Source organism: Leptodactylus fuscus, chromosome 5, assembly GCF_031893055.1.
Source record: "Leptodactylus fuscus isolate aLepFus1 chromosome 5, aLepFus1.hap2, whole genome shotgun sequence".
In the NCBI taxonomy this organism is placed as follows: domain Eukaryota; kingdom Metazoa; phylum Chordata; class Amphibia; order Anura; family Leptodactylidae; genus Leptodactylus; species Leptodactylus fuscus.
Window position 1 is genome coordinate 71,650,341 of NC_134269.1, and position 21,253 is coordinate 71,671,593.

Below are 21,253 nucleotides of genomic sequence, written 5' to 3' on the forward strand. Positions count from 1 at the left end.
CCAGGACCAGACACATTTTAGGTTTATTTTGTATGTGCGGTTTTGAGGGCTGTAACATTTTTCCCGTATGTCTCAGTCAACTAATTTTTGCGTCTTTTTTCGGGGACACATAGGGCTTTATTTTTATGTTATCTTTATTTTCGAATGTGTTTTAATTTTTTTTATATCTGGGAAAATATAAACAAAATAGGAGGGAAATTGTGTCTGGTTTTCAATTTTTTTTTTTTTTAAATTTAATAACACAAAGTGTCACTGAAAAACTTTATGATATAGTTTTTCCTTTCCGTTACGGTAATTTTTATTTTGTATGGTGTCGTCGGGGGTGGGGCTATAACCTTTAATAACGGCGTTTTATTAGCGTATTATTTATTTATTTTTTATTATTATTTTATTTACATTTTTTTTTATTTTTTTATTATATTTTTATTTTATTTTTTTCCAGATTGTGTCCCCATAAAGTCATAAGAGACCTTTGGGGACATCTGATCACTTATTTTTTTGTACTGGAGGCTGATTTCTCCTATAACTGGGGCTGGTACATTTAACCTCAGATACAGGAGGAATACAGACTCCTTCACACTGTATATACAGCTTACTGAGCTGATCTGAGTCCTGTAGGACCCAGCAGCTCTGGTAAGACGCTGCTCCCGGCGGATCACATGTCCGCCGGGTCAGAGGGCAGCTGAATTATGGCTGCGTCCATAGCTGTGTATACAGCGCTCAATGAGCGCTGTATACACAGCGATCGAGAAGGCAGGGGAGGTAATAAATCTGCCCTGTCTTCTCTCTGGGAGCTCCGGCTGAAGTTACAGCCAGCGTCTAGTGAAAGCAGCTACACGATCTCCGTGCAGCTGCTGTGTTCTGGTGGACGTACAGGTACGTCCTGGCAGAACTGGGCAACCACTTCCCGGACGTATATAGTCTATGGGCGGTCCGGAAGTGGTTAAAGAGTTCTGGGGCACAGGCAGTTCTATATACTGCTGTAAAGCCGACAGTGCGCTGATTCTGACGCAGAATTTGTGTCAGCATCCACGCGGAAATAAAGCTTCCCATTGACTTCAATGGGTTCCGTGTTCCACGCAGAACCCATTGAAATCAATGGGAAAAAAGCCTCCCATTGATTCCAATGGGTTCCGCGCAGAAAACGGAACCCATTAAACTGCACTGCTGAAAAGACTGCAGCAGATACACTTTGCTTTTTTTTACACAGTGTTTTTCACAGAATATCTGCATAGTTTTCCGCTGCGGACTTTCTGCTTCTATTATATCTATACAGAAAATGCCCAATAGAGTAGTGATCCAGTATACAGATGTTGCTGTGCAGTGGTTAGGGGTCTTATACACCTTGATTAAAATTAATACTAAGTAGCTCATATTAATTTTAGTAAGTTTTACTGAAAAGTATAGATCAATATATAATACTTTTTTAAAAGTGCTGATCAGCCCCAAATCGATTTTTCATACTGATGATCTATCCATGGTATAGAAGTTTGACCGCCTGCGTCGGAAGAAGACGCATAAAGAGAACGTTCCTGAAGAAGATGGAGGCGGCGCTGGAGAGTTCTCTCGCAGCATTCGGGAAGCCCCCAGTGCTGTTTGAGCGCTGGGGCCCGCCCCCAATGCTGCGAAAGAACTAATTTGCATATCGACAAAAACTGGATTATATACCGAACAGCGGCGTGGAGAAGACATCTAAAGGTAAGAGAAGAATAGCCTTTCTTAAGGCTATTCCTACGTGTCAACTAGAAAAATTTGTGTTTTAATGATAGTATCCCTTTAATCTTTATACTAATAAGAATAAATTTCATGCTAATGCAACGATTTTGTCAGTTAAATTATTATTATTATTATTTTTTTTTTTTAAATGTAGATTGTGAGCCCCACAGAGCTCACAATGTACATTTTTCCATATCAGTATGTCTTTTTTTGGAGTGTCAGTTAAATTATTACTTGGATTTCTTTTTTTCATGATACTGTATGATAAACCTTATCTTTTTTAAAGAAAGTTTTTTTTTATTATTTAGAGTTACAATAAACTGAAATAAGAAAATCTAAATGTTTTCATGAAACATTCATCAAAATTCAATATTTGCTTGTAACATAAAAAGCAGATTTACAGCTACTCTTTGTAGTGAATATAAAAATGAGGATGAGTTTTTTTACCATGGTTATTATTATCATTATTAATTAGTGTTATTAAGACTACAGCTGGATTCACATCTGTGCCGGAGACTCCTTTTGAGGTTTCTGACATAGATCTGTTTAAAATATCTGAGTGAAGAAAAACAGTCCTGGAAGCCAGACTTATTCGCCTGGCAATTTCAGCTAACAAGGACAGACATTATGGGATGGGATCCCTCAGATCCCTGTATATCTGTCAAAGAATGGATCTTTGGAGCTTCTGATCCTCCGATAGCCAGAAGAATGGAAACAACCACACAGGCGTGAACCTTGTTTAAAATTGCTCACACATGGGATCATGGGGTAAATCAGCAGATTTTGGCCATTTCAGTCAACTATCATTTGATGAATTAACACGAATGATCGCCTATCTAAAATGTGATTTGCCAATTAGGATAATATTGGTCAAAACTAGATTTGTGTGTCATGATCTTGTGCCACTTTGCACATACTCCAGGGAATTAGTTATTACTTATTTTTTATCTGTCTGATATGTCAGGTTAGTTCTTCATGTAGTTCTCGACTAATTGGCCACATTGTGGTTGATCATTATAATATGTGTATTGCCAGCTTAAAATGCTTATCCAGTTTTTGAAAAATACGGGCAAAATAACAAGATGCATCAATACAAAACACTTCCGAATATATATCCTGTTTAATTTCAGCACTGTTTAGGGGGCGTTCACACTTGACCCTGCTGTCCATCTGTCATGAATCCACTAAAAAACAGATTGGGAACGGTTTGCAAACGTTCCATTTAAAAACCCATTCACTTCAATAGGTTTGTAAAGCAATCCACATGTGCCCGTTTGCAGCCTCTCAGCCGTGAATAGGCTTTTTTTGGACGGACACAAAGTCCTGCATGTCCGACTTTGTGCCCGTCCAAAAAAGGGAGGCTGCAAACAGAAACCTGCGGATTACTGCAAAATCCCATTGAAGTGAATGGGTATACCAGAATACCAGTATAGTATATTTCTTGTCCTACCTTCTATTTACATACAGTACTGTACTGTAGTAAATGGTTTTATACATGTATAGATGCCTGTCGCTATTTAAATGAACTTATTTTATGACATATTTTTGGGCTTATTTTTGGAGTAGGACTTATATTTCAAGTATCCTCCAAAAATCCCCCAAAATTATGCTAGGGCTTATATTTGAGGTGGCTTTTCAAGGGAAAAACAGTAGTAAGTAAGCTTATCCAGTGCAACGAATGTACTGAGAAAATGTATATTTCCCTGCATAACCCCTTTAAGCTTCAAGCTTTGTCTAATAGCGGAAATTATATACATTGATATCACACACACACTCTTTTTACTGTCCATTTTTGTTCATGATAGGTAAAGAGCAGCTATGTAATTGTAACAGATGACATGTAACGGGGTAGGATTAACATGATTGTGCAACATTATTCTTAACAGCTCATTTCTATAGTCTCCTCTTAGTCTCAAGTGTACATTACACCCAGACACCCGACTCTTCTTACAGTAACAGAAACCAAGGCATCTTATTTCCAGCAGCAGATATGAGAACCATGGTGGCAGTCTCAGCACATTACACCAGTGACAGGCATGTCTTGAACACTAAGTTAACCACTAAACATCTAACTTTGTAATCTGTATAAAACTAGAAAGCAGACAGTGATGTGGTGTTAGATCTTAGGTTACTCTACAGACATTACTAGTACATTCCCCAAGAATGTCAGCAATCTGTAACAGAATTTATTGGACTGTTAATAACACTTGCATACCAAACAAATGAAGACGTCAGCGTTTTAGTTCTAGGATGGTTCGTGTTTAATAGCAAATAACTCACATGAGCACACGGCTGTCCATTACAATAAGATTTTGCTATAGGCATTGTATCTTGACGTGATGTGAACAATTGCAATATAGGCGGTTTTTTCCCTTTAGAAAGCACTATCCATGTGTGCAGTCATGACCAATATCCCTAGGCTTTACATTTCATGCTATAGCCTGAATATTTGGTTACAAAATACCAGATCTTAAATTACTGTGTATACTGTATATACTGTAACTACTACTAGTAGCTTAACCCAGTTGTGTGCGGCTAAAGCAAGTAAAGGCAAGTTAAAAAAAAAAAAGTTTTCTCGTAGAGATAAGGTCTTTCCACAGAGGTCTATATGTTTGTATTTATATACAGTTACAAAGAGGGAGAACTACCATTCTCTGATAGCTTACTGATGTTTATTAGAGGGAGTTTACCATAACCATTTGCATGGGGCATGTCAGCACTGGGCAAACACATACTTCCCAACCGTCCTGGATTCCAGGTCCTGTCCTGTGGTCCCAGTTGGTGGGAGGTATGTCCCGGATTCAACTCATCTGCGTCCGCAGATGTATGCATCAGCCCTAGGAGCTGTAGGCGTGATCTGATGACTTCACTCACACCGTGCCTGTGGCTCCCTCAACAGTCCAGAGAAGCAGACCTCAGACAGAGCAGCAGGGGAGCGAGGAGAGGTAAGTATCAGTTTTATTATGTTAAACTGTGAGGGCAAATTGAGGGATAACATTAAACTGGGGCAGATAAAAAGGGGACACTAGGGGCAGATGGAAGGAGGGACATTAAAATGGGGGCAGATGAAGGGGGCATTAAACTGGGGGCAGATGAAAAGGGGACATTAAAAAGGGGGCAGGTGAAGGGGGACAATAAACTGGGGCATATGAAGGGGAGACATTAAATTGATGGCAGTTGTAGGGAGACATTAAACTGGGAGAAGATGGAGGGGGGAATGTTTGCCTCTAGTTGCCCCCAGTTTAATGTCCTCCTCCAGTAGCCTCCAATTTAATGTCCCCATCCAACTACCCCCACGGTTTAATGTCACCCTTCAGATGCTCCAATTTAATGTCCCCCTCTAGTTCCCCCCTGTTTAAACTGGGGCACCAGGAGAGGGACTGTGGGATAATTGGAGATGAAAATTATAATGTCAGAGCATATAATGGGTACAATAGGAGCATTATACTGAGTGGGGGTAAGATAAGATAAGATAGGATAATCCTTGGGGGGTGGGGGCAAATATAAAGAAATGGATCTGTGTGGGTGGAGTCAACATAGAAGTGGGTGGGGCTAAATTTGCCACGGAGTGTATGGCGCCACACGTACTATTCCTCTTTCTATCCTTTGAAAGTTGGGAGCTATGCAACCACGACAAAGAACATGGGTAGAACACGGTAGGTGTGGACGCACCCAGGGGTGAACCTGCCCCTCTTGCCGCCCGAAGCGAACGACAGAAAGCCCCCCCCCCGGAGGAGGGGTGGGGCTTAGCGGAGGGGCGGGGCTTAGCGCCGTTCGTAGGCAGAGAGCAGGCACGGAGAAGACCTGCTCTCTGCCTGAGCGTGAGGGGAGGCTGCCGGAGCAGCGCTGCTTCAGCGGCCTCCCCAATCCACCGCTCCGTGCTAAGCCAGTCCAGGACAGCTTGTCCTGGACTGGCTTAGGTAAGAAAGAATGCCGCCCTCCCTGAGGCCCTGGGAGGACGCACCCTATGTGAATTGAACAGCTACTATGCATATGGATTAACGCAAAGGCCACACATTGTGTACATGCAGTGTCTTGGGTTGCTATGGAAACGAGGCATGAAAAAATGTGTTTTAGGCTGAAGATGCTTGTTGTGTAAATGCAGCATTTTTGGTGCTGCGTTTTATAGTACCTGCAAAGAGAATGAGATTCTGGCAAATCCCGTCCACACTTTGGAGGAAAAAAAAACCTCAGCGTGTCAATTATACCTGCAGAAACGCTTGTGTTTTCCCTATAGGTACAATAAGGGCAGAAGGTCTACAGAGAAAATCTCTACAAAGATGCTACAAAAAACGTTGTGGAAAATAATGTGATGCGTTTCAAATGTGTTTTTTATGCATGTTTTGCTTTGTTTCACTATGTTGGGCCTTAACCTTACAGTACCACATTTAATTCAATCTCATCCACACAAAAAAAACTGTGGAAAAACTGAATTTCAAATAAAAACGCAGCGAAAACGTGACGCAAAAGCCCCATGTAGCAGGCCGCAGCAAAAAAGCTCTATGGGAAAAACCGCGGCAGCAACACATCACGGTTTTTCCCGCAGGGCTTTTTACGGAAAGACTTTCTTCTCCCATTGATGTTTCTGTAGGTATAATTGACATGCCGTGACTTCGCAAGGCGTATTTCTTCACTAGAATCGCATCCACCTTGCAGTAACTGTAAAATGCTGCGGCCAAACCGCGCCGTTAACGCCACGTGGTGTCCCGGCCAGCAAAACACTGCAGAAAAAAAACATAATGCATGTTGGCACTATTTCTTGCATTGATTTTTAGATGAATCTCTTAAAAGTTTAATTTCTCAGCAGCACATTTGAACTTTGACAAAAGAAGGCTATGTACATATGTAATAGCTCCTGCAACAGCATAGAAATGAAATATAAGCTTTTTTTGGAAAACATATTAAACATTACATTTACATAAATAAATAATAAGCGACCATCTCACACACCAGCCCTGCTAAAGTAAAAATTTAAAATGTCTTCTAGCGACATAGGGAGAACACATCAGTAATACAGCATGTAATGAAGCAAAACACTATTTATTTGTTGTATGTGATTGAAGGTATGCAGCATTAAAAGTGGTGCCCCAAATAAGTATGCAGTGTATGGGGAAGTGTGGTGCATAGGGGGAACAACTGAGGTTTTTTTGTTGTGTGTAGTGATTACAAGTACAGCTGTATAAGGAAAGTACGGAAGGGACAGGTGAGACTATGTACAGTTGAGACTAGGTATAATATATGTAGAGGGGACAGGTGAGGCTGTGTGTAATATATGTAGAGGGGACAGGTTAGGCTGGGTGTAATATATGTAGAGGGGGCAGGTGAGGCTGTGTGTAATATATGTAGAGGGGACAGGTTAGGCTGGGTGTAATATATGTAGAGGGGACAGGTTAGGCTGGGTGTAATATATGTAGAGGGGACAGGTGAGGCTGTGCGTAATATATGTAGAGGGGGCAGGTGAGGCTGTGCGTAATATATGTAGAGGGGACAGGTGAGGCTGTGTGTAATATATGTAGAGGGGACAGGTGAGGCTGTGTGTAATATATGTAGAGGGGACAGGTGAGGCTGTGTGTAATATATGTAGAGGGGACAGGTGAGGCTGTGCGTAATATATGTAGAGGGGACAGGTGAGGCTGTGTGTAATATATGTAGAGGGGACAGGTTAGGCTGGGTGTAATATATGTAGAGGGGACAGGTGAGGCTGTGCGTAATATATGTAGAGGGGACAGGTGAGGCTGTGTGTAATATATGTAGAGGGGACAGGTTAGGCTGGGTGTAATATATGTAGAGGGGACAGGTGAGGCTGTGCGTAATATATGTAGAGGGGACAGGTTAGGCTGGGTGTAATATATGTAGAGGGGACAGGTGAGGCTGTGTGTAATATATGTAGAGGGGACAGGTGAGGCTGTGTGTAATATATGTAGAGGGGACAGGTGAGGCTGTGTGTAATATATGTAGAGGGGACAGGTTAGGCTGGGTGTAATATATGTAGAGGGGACAGGTGAGGATGTGTGTAATATATGTAGAGGGGACAGGTGAGGCTGTGTGTAATATATGTAGAGGGGACAGGTTAGGCTGTGCGTAATATATGTAGAGGGGACAGGTGAGGCTGTGTGTAATATATGTAGAGGGGACAGGTGAGGCTGTGTGTAATATATGTAGAGGGGACAGGTGAGGCTGTGCGTAATATATGTAGAGGGGACAGGTTAGGCTGTGCGTAATATATGTAGAGGGGACAGGTGAGGCTGTGTGTAATATATGTAGAGGGGACAGGTGAGGCTGTGTGTAATATATGTAGAGGGGACAGGTGAGGCTGTGCGTAATATATGTAGAGGGGACAGGTTAGGCTGTGCGTAATATATGTAGAGGGGACAGGTGAGGCTGTGTGTAATATATGTAGAGGGGACAGGTGAGGCTGTGTGTAATATATGTAGAGGGGACAGGTGAGGCTGTGTGTAATATATGTAGAGGGGACAGGTGAGGCTGTGTGTAATATATGTAGAGGGGACAGGTGAGGCTGTGCGTAATATATGTAGAGGGGACAGGTTAGGCTGTGCGTAATATATGTAGAGGGGACAGGTGAGGCTGTGTGTAATATATGTAGAGGGGACAGGTGAGGCTGTGTGTAATATATGTAGAGGGGACAGGTGAGGCTGTGCGTAATATATGTAGAGGGGACAGGTTAGGCTGTGCGTAATATATGTAGAGGGGACAGGTGAGGCTGTGCGCAATATATGTAGAGGGGACAGGTGAGGCTGTGTGTAATATATGTAGAGGGGACAGGTGAGGCTGTGTGTAATATATGTAGAGGGGACAGGTGAGGCTGTGCGTAATATATGTAGAGGGGACAGGTTAGGCTGTGCGTAATATATGTAGAGGGGACAGGTGAGGCTGTGTGTAATATATGTAGAGGGGACAGGTGAGGCTGTGTGTAATATATGTAGAGGGGACATGTGAGGCTGTGCGTAATATATGTAGAGGGGACAGGTTAGGCTGTGCGTAATATATGTAGAGGGGACAGGTGAGGCTGTGTGTAATATATGCAGAGGGGACAGGTGAGGCTGTGTGTAATATATGTAGAGGGGACAGGTGAGGCTGTGTGTAATATATGTAGAGGGGACAGGTGAGGCTGTGTGTAATATATGTAGAGGGGACATGTGAGGCTGTGTGTAATATATGTAGAGGGGACAGGTGAGGCTGTGTGTAATATATGTAGAGGGGACAGGTGAGGCTGTGTGTAATATATGTAGAGGGGACAGGTGAGGCTGTGTATAATATATGTAGAGGGGACAGGTGAGGCTGTGTATAATATATGTAGAGGGGACAGGTGAGGCTGTGTGCAATATATGTAGAGGGGACAGGTGAGGCTGTGTATAATATATGTAAAGGGGACAGGTGAGGCTGGGTATAATATATGTAGAGTTGACGGGCGAGGCTGTGTATAATATATTTAGAGGGGACAGGTGAGGCTGTGTATAATATATGTAGAGGGGACAGGTGAGGCTGTGTATAATATATGTAGAGGGGACAGGTGAGGCTGTGTATAATATATGTAGAGGGGACAGGTGAAACTGGGTATAATATATGTAGAGGGGACAGGTGAGGCCACGGGAGAACAGACTGTGCCAACACTGTGACCAGGGGGCCCTAGAAGATGAGACCCACTTCCTGCTGCACTGCACCAAATACTCAGCTGTGAGGGCCGTCTACTACCAAAGACTCTCTGCCCACATCCCAGACTTCATATCTGCAGACGAGAAGAGGAAACTCTACATCCTACTGGGAGAAGAAGAGGCCACTGTGGAGATCGCTGCCCAATACGTGTCCAGCTGTCACCAAATAAGAGGAAGATGAGACTCCACGGACTGTTATATTTATCCCTATACATGTGTATAATATATGTAGAGGGGACAGGTGAGGCTGTGTGTAATATATGTAGAGGGGACAGGTGAGGCTGTGTGTAATATATGTAGAGGGGATAGGTGAGGCTGTGTGTAATATATGTAGAGGGGACAGTTGAGGCTGTGTGTAATATATGTAGAGGGGACAGGTGAGGCTGTGTGTAATATATGTAGAGGGGACAGGTGAGGCCGGGTTTAATATATGTAGAGGGGACAGGTGAGGCCGGGTATAATATATGTAGAGTTGACAGGCGAAGCTGTGTATAATACAGTCATGGCTAAAAGTTTTGAGAATGATACAAATATTAATTTTTACAAAGTCTACTGCTTCAGTTTTTCTAATGGTAATTTTGCATATACTCCAGAATGTTATAAAGAGTGATCAGCTTAACAGCAATTACTTGCAAAGTCAATATTTGCCATTAAAATGAACTTTATCCCCCAAAACACATTTCAACATCATTGCAGCTCTGCCTTAAAAGGACCAGCTAACATCATTTCAGTGATTGCTCCATTAACACAGGTGTGGGTGTTGATGAGGACAGGGCTGGAGATCAATCTGTCATGATTAAATAAGAATAACACCACTGGACACTTTAAAAGGAGGCTGGTGCTTGGCATCATTGTTTCTCTTCTGTTAACCATGGTTATCTCTAAAGAAACACGTGCAATCATCATTGCACTGCACAAAAATGGATTAACAGGGAACAGTATCGCAGCTAGAAAGATTGCACCTCAGTCAACAATCTATCGCATCATCAAGAACTTCAAGGAGAGAGGTTCCATTGTTGGCAAAAAGGCTCCAGGGCGCCCAAGAAAGACCAGCAAGCGCCAGGACCATCTCTTAAAAGTGTTTCAGCTGCGGGATCGGGCTACCAGCAGTGCAGAGCTTGCTCAGGAATGGCAGCAGGCAGGTGTGAGTGCATCTGCACGCACTGTGAGGCGGAGACTCTTGGAGCAAGCTAAAGGTGATTAAGCTTTGTTACTCCCCGTGGATAGGATGGTTTGTTGGTTTTTATGGATTGAAGAATAAAGATTCAAGTTTTTTAATTCATCCATGCCTGGTGTTTGCTGGAATTCCGTTGTCTCTTCCGTCACTCTTGGAGCAAGGCCTGGTCTCAAGGAGGGCAGCAAAGAAGCCACTTCTATCCAGAAAAAACATCAGGGACAGACTGATATTCTGCAAAAGGTACAGGGAGTGGACTGCTGAGGACTGGGGTAAAGTCATTTTCTCTGATGAATCCCCTTTTTGATTGTTTGGGACATCTGGAAAACAGCTTATTCGGAGAAGTTGAGGTGAGCGCTACCACCAGTCTTGTCTCATGCCAACTGTAAAGCATCCTGAAACCATTCATGTGTAGGGTTGCTTCTCAGCCAAGGGAATCGGCTCTCTCACAGTCTTGCCTAAAAACACAGCCATGAATAAAGAATGGTACCAGAATGTCCTCCAAGATCAACTTCTCCCAACCGTCCAAGAGCAGTTTGGCGATCAACAATGCCTTTTCCAGCATGATGGAGCACCTTGCCATAAAGCAAAGGTGAGAACTAAATGGCTCAGGGAACAAAACATAGAGATTTTGGGTCCATGGCCTGGAAACTCCCCAGATCTTAATCCCATTGAGAACTTGTGGTCAATCATCAAGAGACGGGTGGACAAACAAAAACCTACAAATTCTGACAAAATGCAAGCATTGATTGTGCAAGAATGGACTGCTATCAGTCAGGATTTGGTCCATAAATTGATTGAGAGCATGCCAGGGAGAATTGCAGAGGTCCTGAAGAAGAAGGGTCAACACTGCAAATATTGACTTGCTGCATTAACTCATTCTAACTGTCAATATAAGCTTTTGTTACTCATAATATGATTGCAATTATATTTCTGTATGTGATAAAAACATTTGACAAACACACATAAAAACCAGAGGGCAGCAGATCATGTGAAAATATAATATTTGTGTCATTCTCAAAACTTTTGGCCATGACTGTATGTATAGCGGGGACAGGTGAGGTTGTGTATAATATATGTAGAGGGGACAGGTGAGACTGGGTATAATATATGTAGAGGGGACAGGTGAGGCTGGGTATAATATATGTAGAGGGGACAGGTGAGGCTGGGTATAATATATGCAGAGGGGACAGGTGAGGCTGTGTGTAATATATGTAGAGGGGACATGTTAGGGTGGGTATAATATATGTAGAGGGGACAGGTGAGGCTGGGTATAATATATGTAGAGGGGACATGTTAGGGTGGGTATAATATATGTAGAGGGGACAGGTGAGGCTGGGTATAATATATGCAGAGGGGACAGGTTGGGCTCTGTATAATATATGTAGAGGGGACAGGTGAGGCTGGGTATACTATATGTAGAGGGGACAGGTGAGGCTGTGTGTAATATATGTAGAGGGGACAGGTGAGGCTGGGTATAATATATGCAGAGGGGACAGGTGAGGCTGTGTGTAATATATGTAGAGGGGACATGTTAGGGTGGGTATAATATATGTAGAGGGGACAGGTGAGGCTGGGTATAATATATGTAGAGGGGACATGTTAGGGTGGGTATAATATATGTAGAGGGGACAGGTGAGGCTGGGTATAATATATGCAGAGGGGACAGGTTGGGCTCTGTATAATATATGTAGAGGGGACAGGTGAGGCTGGGTATACTATATGTAGAGGGGACAGGTGAGGCTGTGTGTAATATATGTAGAGGGGACAGGTGAGGCTGGGTATAATATATGTAGAGGGGACATGTTAGGGTGGGTATAATATATGTAGAGGGGACAGGTGAGGCTGGGTATAATATATGCAGAGGGGACAGGTTGGGCTCTGTATAATATATGTAGAGGGGACAGGTGAGGCTGGGTATACTATATGTAGAGGGGACAGGTGAGGCTGTGTGTAATATATGTAGAGGGGACAGGTGAGGCTGGGTATAATATATGTAGAGGGGACATGTTAGGGTGGGTATAATATATGTAGAGGGGACAGGTGAGGCTGGGTATAATATATGCAGAGGGGACAGGTTGGGCTCTGTATAATATATGTAGAGGGGACAGGTGAGGCTGGGTATACTATATGTAGAGGGGACAGGTGAGGCTGTGTGTAATATATGTAGAGGGGACAGGTGAGGCTGTGTGTAATATATGTAGAGGGGACATGTTAGGGTGGGTATAATATATGTAGAGGGGACAGGTGAGGCTGGGTATAATATATGTAGAGGGGACATGTTAGGGTGGGTATAATATATGTAGAGGGGACAGGTGAGGCTGGGTATAATATATGCAGAGGGGACAGGTTGGGCTCTGTATAATATATGTAGAGGGGACAGGTGAGGCTGGGTATACTATATGTAGAGGGGACAGGTGAGGCTGTGTGTAATATATGTAGAGGGGACAGGTGAGGCTGGGTATAATATATGTAGAGGGGACATGTTAGGGTGGGTATAATATATGTAGAGGGGACAGGTGAGGCTGGGTATAATATATGCAGAGGGGACAGGTTGGGCTCTGTATAATATATGTAGAGGGGACAGGTTAGGCTCTGTATAATATATGTAGAGGGGACAGGTGAGGCTGGGTATAATATATGCAGAGGGGACAGGTTGGGCTCTGTATAATATATGCAGAGGGGACAGGTGAGGCTGGGTATACTATATGTAGAGGGGACAGGTGAGGCTGTGTGTAATATATGTAGAGGGGACAGGTGAGGCTGGGTATAATATATGTAGAGGGGACATGTTAGGGTGGGTATAATATATGTAGAGGGGACAGGTGAGGCTGGGTATAATATATGCAGAGGGGACAGGTTGGGCTCTGTATAATATATGTAGAGGGGACAGGTTAGGCTCTGTATAATATATGTAGAGGGGACAGGTGAGGCTGGGTATAATATATGCAGAGGTGACAGGTTACGCTCTGTATAATATATGTAGAGGGGACAGGTGAGGCTGTGTGTAATATATGTAGAAGGGACAGGTGAGGCTGGGTATAATATATGCAGAGGGGACAGGTTAGGCTGTGTGTAATATATGTAGAGGGGACAGGTGATGCTGGGTGGCTGGGTATAATATATGTAGAGGGAACATGTTAGGATGGGTGTAATATATGTAGAGGGAACATGTTAAGGTATGGTGATAGAGATAAGTTAGCCTATGTATGATGTTCGGGGGTGGGGGGCACAAGGAGGTCGGTACATCACTGGCATCTCTGCCAATTGAGTGAATGTAAGATGAAAATGATGTTATTTGTGTGTGGTGATGACATCGATCCCTACAAGGATTACTGCTGACCCTAGCCCCACATGAGCGCGGCTCCCTCCTGAGTTGCCCCTACTGGGAGTGAGATTGCCACTTGGCGGGCAGGCGTGGGCAGGCACATCGTGGCGTCCCTCCTCCATGTGGGCGGCTGCCGCTGCCGCTCGGAGCAGGTGGGATCCGCTCTGTGTCGCTGCTCTGAGTCCACGATCACTTCCTACACACTTGCTACTGGAGAGGATCGTTCAGTAGCCGGCAGACAAGCTGATCGGCGGCCGCAGGAGAGGCATGGCAGCCGGCAGCAGCCTGTAGCTCCCCGGTCTCACTAAGCCTTCCGGAACTCTGCAGCTATTCTCACTGTTGTCAGCCTCTGGAGCCCGATGAGGACTTAAATAGCAGCTGATGCGAGAGCTCCTGATCCCCGGGAGACCACACACAGTCCGCCTGCGAGTGAGAGGCAGCTGCCTGGCACGGCACCATGGGGTGAGTAGCTGAGCACTGGTGCCATCCTCCGGTAACCAGGACGCCCCTGTACATCTCCTCACTTACTCTATTATCTGCACAACTTTCACACCTACAGCTGCTCTCACCGTTATATCGACCTGCTGTATTATACCACTGTATAGTGACCTGCTGTATAGGGACTGGCTGTATTATACCACTGGCTGTATTATACCACTGTATGGTGACCTGCTGTATTATAATACTGTATAGTGACCTGCTGTATAGGGACTGGCTGTATTATACCACTGTATAGTGACCTGCTGTATTATACTACTGTATAGTGACCTGCTGCATTATAATACTGTATAGTGACCTGCTGTATTATAATACTGTATAGTGACCTACTGTATAGGGACTGGCTGTATTATACTACTGTATAGTGACCTGCTGCATTATATTACTGTATAGTGAGCTGCTGTGTTATACTACTATATAGTGAGCTACTGTATAGGCACTGGCTGTATTATAATACTGTATAGTGACCTACTGTATAGGAACTGACTGTATAGTGAACTGCGGTATTATAATACTATATAGTGACCTGCTCTATTATAATACTGTATAGTGACTTGCTGTGTTATAATACTGTATAGTGACCTGCTGTATTATAATACTGTATAGTGACCTGCTGTATTATAACACTGTATAGTGACCTAAAGTATAGGGACTGGCTGTATTATAATACTGTATAGTGATCTGCTGCATTATACTACTGTATAATGGTCTTCTGTATTATAATACTGTATAGTGACCTGCTGTATTATAACACATTATAGTGACCTGCTGTATTATAATATTGTATAGTGACCTGCTGTATTATACTACTGTATAGTGACCTGCTGTATTATAATATTGTATAGTGACCTGCTGTATTATACTACTGTATAGTGACCTGCTGTATTATAATATTGTATAGTGACCTGCTGTATTATACTACTGTATAGTGACCTGCTGTATTATAATATTGTATAGTGACCTGCTGTATTATAACACAGTATAGTGACCTGCTGTATTATACTACTGTATAGTGCCTTGCTGTATTATAATATTGTATAGTGACCTGCTGTATTATAATATTGTATAGTGACCTGCTGTATTATATCACTGTATAGTGACCTGCCCTGATATAATCCTGTATAGCGACCTGTCCTGTTATAATCCTGTATAGCGACCTGTCCTGTTATAATCCTGTATAGCGACCTGTCCTGTTATAATCCTGTATAGCGATCTGCCCTGTTATAACGCTGTATAGCGACCTGCCGTGTTATAACACTGTATAGTGGACCTGCTGTATAATAATGACGTTTAGCGTCTGGCTCTGTTATAACGCTGTATGGTGACCTGCCCTGTTATAATGCTGTATAGCGACCTGCCGTGTTATAACGCTGTGTAGTGGACCTGCTGTATAATAAAGATGTTTAGCGGCCGGCTCTGTTATAACGCTGTATGGTGACTTGCCCTGTTATAATGCTGTATAGCGGCCGGCTCTGTTATAACGCTGTATAGTACTTCTATTAAGATTCAATGTTGTATAACGACCAGCTATATTATAACATTCTATAAAGCACAACAACAGTATAATAAAACATTATATAGCAAGCGATTGTTTAATAACAAAGCATGTGCTCTTTTATACACAACATTCTATAATAACTAGGCCCATTATAATCCTAAATTCTATAGTAATAAACTGAATGATACCATACCCTTTGATAACCTGCTCTGTTCTAACAAAACTCATTCTAGTTAATATAAAACTTTCTATGAGCAGCAGCTCCCTCGGAATATCGTAATATGAGTTTCCTTCATAACTCAGAATATTCTATGGTTCATTAGTACAGAACATTCTATAATTAGCTACTCCATAAATATTCTCTGTTCTGTAATCAACTGCTCCATGAGGATTCTATAATGAACTAATCTTCTACCAAACTATTCCAGAAATATAGAAGAATCTATATGGCCCATAACATCAATACAGAACCTAGTAGACTAACTAGCCCCATTATTACAGAACATTCTATACCGTCCAGCTCTAATAATACAGGACGTTCTATACTGAACAGAAGCATTAATACAGAATGTACTACTGACTAGCTCCAATAATAGAGAACACTTCATACCAACCAGTTCCTTCATTAGTCCGTTTTATACTGAAAAGCTCCAATAATAAAGAACACTTACACTTCATACCAACCAGTTCCATCAATACAGAACACTCTATACTTACCCGCTTCAATACAGTACCTTCTACACTGATCGGCCTTATTAATTCTATAATAAACTGTTCCACTGATATACAATATAATATTAGGGTAGAGCTACATGGCACCTTTGGCTGTGACACAAGTCCCGTGATCAAAGATGGTTGCATTGCAACTCTCAATCCATCAAAACTTGGCATTTTTGCAACCATCATGACATAGCATATTGCAAGTCACAACGCAGCCACATTCACTTTCCTTACTTGGGAATAAGGCGGCACAAGCTCAATCTTTGATGTGCTTTACGGCCAAAGTCACCATGTAACCCTAGCCTAACTGCTTTGAATTGCTCTGTTGACGCCCAATGGACCATGGTAAAGAACTGCCATTAGAGTGCTGCCACGCTGTGTTCTGGCCACAGCACAGCCACACTCTGGGCAGGACCACAGGTGTTTCGCTTATGGGTAAGTTAAATAATGATCCATGATGGGTTATTGGTCATTGATGGACACGTGGATTTCATGTTTCTGTGCAGCCAGTAATGAGAAATAATCCATCATTAATCTGTGTCTTGCAGACTTAGTGAAATGGCTTCGGATCTGTCCCAGAGGTCAGCTATGCCACAGCCTGAGCACCATGTGGCATCACCTGTACTATACCGTATGCCACCATTAATGCTGCTCCATTGATAAAGAATCAAAATCCAGAACCTTGTTCGCATGTTCACAACTTACATACATATGCCATCTGAAAAGTGACTTAACAGACCGCACACGAGCCACAAATAAACATGAAGGAGGGCTGCTCATGATTATCATAGGCACAACGTGTCCGCAAACTGCGCCAATTCAAATGACCGTATTTGGGCTGAAACACTTGTCCTGTTTGCATCTCCCTGACCACGGCTTTGCTCACGTAAATTCCCAGTGTCATATTGATTTATGATGCTGTAAGCGTCAGAATTACCCAGCTCTACTGTCATGAGCATCATGTAAGTACTTGACAGTAGAGCTCACAGCACCATACATCAGTAAAACACTATGAACTTTAGTTCAGAGACCCTTTCTAGCCCAATGGACATGGACCATGAATGGGTGGTAAGACTGGCATCACATGGTGTAGACAGACTGCTAAAGAAATTAAGAAATTTAAAGAAATTCAGCGGGGTGTTTTCTAAAAGTTGCAGCCATAAAATCCATGTAAAATCAGATGATTTTTGCAGTGGTACCTGCTTGAATGAATACAATTCAGTTTGTTAACCTAAAGCAGGTCACTTTACGCTGCAGTTTTTTTTAGAGCCTTTGGTTGAGATTTGGCGCAAGCTCAACCCCGTCGCAGTGGGTTAGCTCGCGGTGAGTACGCGGTGTTAACCTGAGGACATGCACTCTGTGTGATCCTACCTTAAGCATATGTGCACACATGTCAGACGTTGGAGAAATTTCAATGACTTAGTCAGTTTTATTTTTGTGAATGGGTTGTTTTGGTGACAAGTAATTCTTGCTATCCTCATTCAGATGAGTGGAATAATTGCATACATTTCTGCAACAAATATTCTACGTTTTGATTATACCCTTAAGGTTGAATTTACATGTGACAGATTCATTAGAATAATTGCTGCAACTGATAATCCACTCAGCTGACTAGGGTCTTTTATGTGGCAAATATATAGTTTTCTGCAAGTTGCAATGTTATCGCAGATATTTCTGAAATAAATCGCATTGATGGCATGAAATAGCAAGTGGTCATGGTGTTTTGTGCACCTGCAATTTGCAACTACTAAAAGTTTTACCATGTCCCCCCCCCCCTCTAGTTGGATATAAGTTGAGTATCCAGTGATATGCCATTAAAGTCTGTAATGAAACTACCCCTCTTATCCTAGAGTAGCTATAAGAGTGGATTCAGACATTGTGTCATTTTACATAAAAGAGAAATCTGCTGAAAATGTAGATTTTTGCAGTGGATTTGTCCATGGCGTAAAAGTGTATGAATACAACCTAAGATGTGATATTAGAGGCTAGGTATGGGAATCTTGTCTTGCCAGGAGTCAATTTCAGCTGTTTTAATGCTTGTGAGTGGCAGCACAAGAAATTTGTTCAGCTACTTTAAGATTAGAAAAATCTGTCTGGTAATTGATCCTCTTCCTATTGGGTCTAATCGCAAGCTTTAGGCCCCTTGCACATGACTGTGGGCTAGGTCAGTTTGCTATATGTCCTATTCCCATACGGTATTGTGGCTGTGCTTCTGTAGCCCCTATTAATGAATGAGGCTGCAGAACCATGAGTGGCATACGAATGACATCTGTATGCTGCCTGTTCGCCAGCTGTATACGCATTGGTCGTGTGCCATACCGTGTCAGTCGTGTGCATTGGGCCTTAGGTAGTACAATAATTATGATAGTAATTCATTAGTAGTCCATAGAAATGCATAGGAGAGAATTTTTTAAACAGGACCATGCATGTCCTAAGGCACATGCGTTTTTATATACCACTAGAAAGCCAACAGTGCGCTGAATATGTGCCCCTGGTGAAGAGCTATTGGTGCCGTTACAGTAGCTCTTCATTGTCAGAAGGCCTTCCTGACAGTCTAGCTGGGAATGCCCCTCCTGACAGTACTGTATGTATCTCTTTACTGTGGGGGGTGTTTCTTACCGCCCAGAGATGACTCTGAGAGGCGAGGAACGTCTCCCGCCCCCCTCCTCCCCAGTACTAGTCTATGGATGAGTACTCTCAGGAGGGGAGGGGGGAGCTCCTCACCGCTCAGTGTCGTGGCTGGGTGGTAAGGAACGTCCCCTCACAGTAAAGAGCTAGGGACAGTACTGTCAGGAGGGGCATTTGCAGCTAGACTGTCAGGAACGCCCTTCTGACAATGAAGAGTTATGTTGATCGCACCAATGGCTTTTTCCCCAGGGCACATAATGGGAAAGCCGACAGTGCGCTGAATTCAGGACACTGTTGGCTTGCTAGCGGTATATAAAACCACATGTGCCCGAGGACATGAAAGGTCCTCTTTAAGACTGGCATTTCCTACTCCAGTCTTATTCCATTCTCCCTCTTAATTCAGGCTCATCTTGGGAACTCCCTTGCAAGTATAACTCGTTTTTTTCTGACTTGAGTTACAGTAAATCTAATAGGCTGCAGTCTCCTGGCCCACCTTGATCCCAGCTCTGTACACTTCCTTAAAAAGTGGTGAGTGGGGCACAGGAAAAACAAAGTGGCATATCTCATGTCCCAGAACTAGTGCAAATGCGTTAGCAGATTCTCATCATTATGCAATGCTGTGTCCAGCTAGCGCTTTTGCCAGAGCTGGACATAACTGATCTGACACAAGGCTGACCCCAATAGTAACTGTGAGATCAGTCTTGTCAACAGTCTCCCTCTGGCACTTTTGTACCAACTGAAGGGTGAAGATGCGTAAGGTTCGGAATACAGCATTGCGTCCGAAGTAAGAGAAATACAGTACATTACCAAATGTTAACACTCTAACTTCTGTACATATAGTTCTCATCTGCTTTGCATGAAAGGTGCAGTTCAGTTTAATACTTATATGATTTGATTTATAGTAATCTGGTATCATTTTAAGGGTATTTCATGAATATGTATCCTGTGTATTGAAGTGTCTGTAGGAGTGTTCTCAAGATGAATCAATGATGTAGAGCTGTTAGTCGTGAATGAAGTTGCAGTAGGAAATCAAATTAAGTTAGACATGGGTTCATTGAAAAAATGCGTATTGGTGCCGAAATGATTTTCTAGTGGTAAAATATTGCAAATCAGTCTTTAACATTGATACGTACTTGTACTAAGTGCTTAAAAGAAGTCTAAGACATTGTTTGTGAAACTAAAAAATTGCTTTGCTGTCAAGAGGAAGAGGAGAAGGACTCATGTGATGCATCCGACTTCTGCTGACTTAAAGGGGTTGTCAAGTTTCAGGACGAAAAAAATGGCCACAGACAGGAGATGTCTTAAAGTGTATCTAAACTTTCAAACAACTTTTGCTTTTCTGACAGCATTTGTGTCATTAATAATTTTTTGTAATATACTTTAACACATTTTGGCTCCTTTTTATGCTGTCTTGTGCTGAAATCCACTTTGTGTCCTCTGTTTCTCTATTGGTATTAGAAATACTCAGTGCTTCTCACAAGCGGTACATAGGAGTTAGGGTGTAATACAGAGAAACTGAATGGGTAGTCTCTTCAAACGCCTATATCTCAGGAATTCTAAAATATAAAACCATGTTATATCCGGAGATATCACCAGCTGAAAAAACAGATGGGATCCCATAACGCGACTGTAATTTCAAATGGCGTCATTCTCGGAAATAGTAGATTGAGTATCTCATCTATCAGATGACGCCAGAAGCAAAGGAGAAATCAAAAATTGTTCAAAAGTTTATCTTTTAACCCCTTTAGATGAGGTTTTGTTTTTTTGTTTTTTTTTAATAAATACATTTTATATTTACAGCTGTGGGAATGGTAAAATAAAAAAGCTATGGCTTTTGGAAAGAGGGAGTAAATAACAAACTGAAAAATGGCTGCGGCGGGAAGTGGTTCAAGTATGTTAGGCCCCATTCACACGGGGCACAGGATTTTGGTTCTGATTTTGACGCGGGAAACCGAGATTATTAAATAAGCTTCATGTCTTTAACACTGTAATCTAGAACTTCTGGTTTTTGTAAGGGC

At 42.6% G+C, this 21,253-nt stretch overlaps 1 protein-coding gene across 1 annotated transcript in view; it reads left to right on the plus strand.

Moving 5' to 3' along the window:
* Positions 1-14,061: 14,061 nt before the first annotated feature.
* HOMER2 (homer scaffold protein 2) overlaps positions 14,062-21,253 on the plus strand; it is a 167,797-nt gene continuing 160,605 nt past the window's right edge. Inside the window, exon 1 of the mRNA XM_075273413.1 lies at positions 14,062-14,353. Within this exon, the coding sequence (XP_075129514.1) occupies positions 14,349-14,353 (5 nt within the window). The 5' untranslated portion in view covers positions 14,062-14,348. The remainder of the gene's footprint in view (positions 14,354-21,253) is intronic.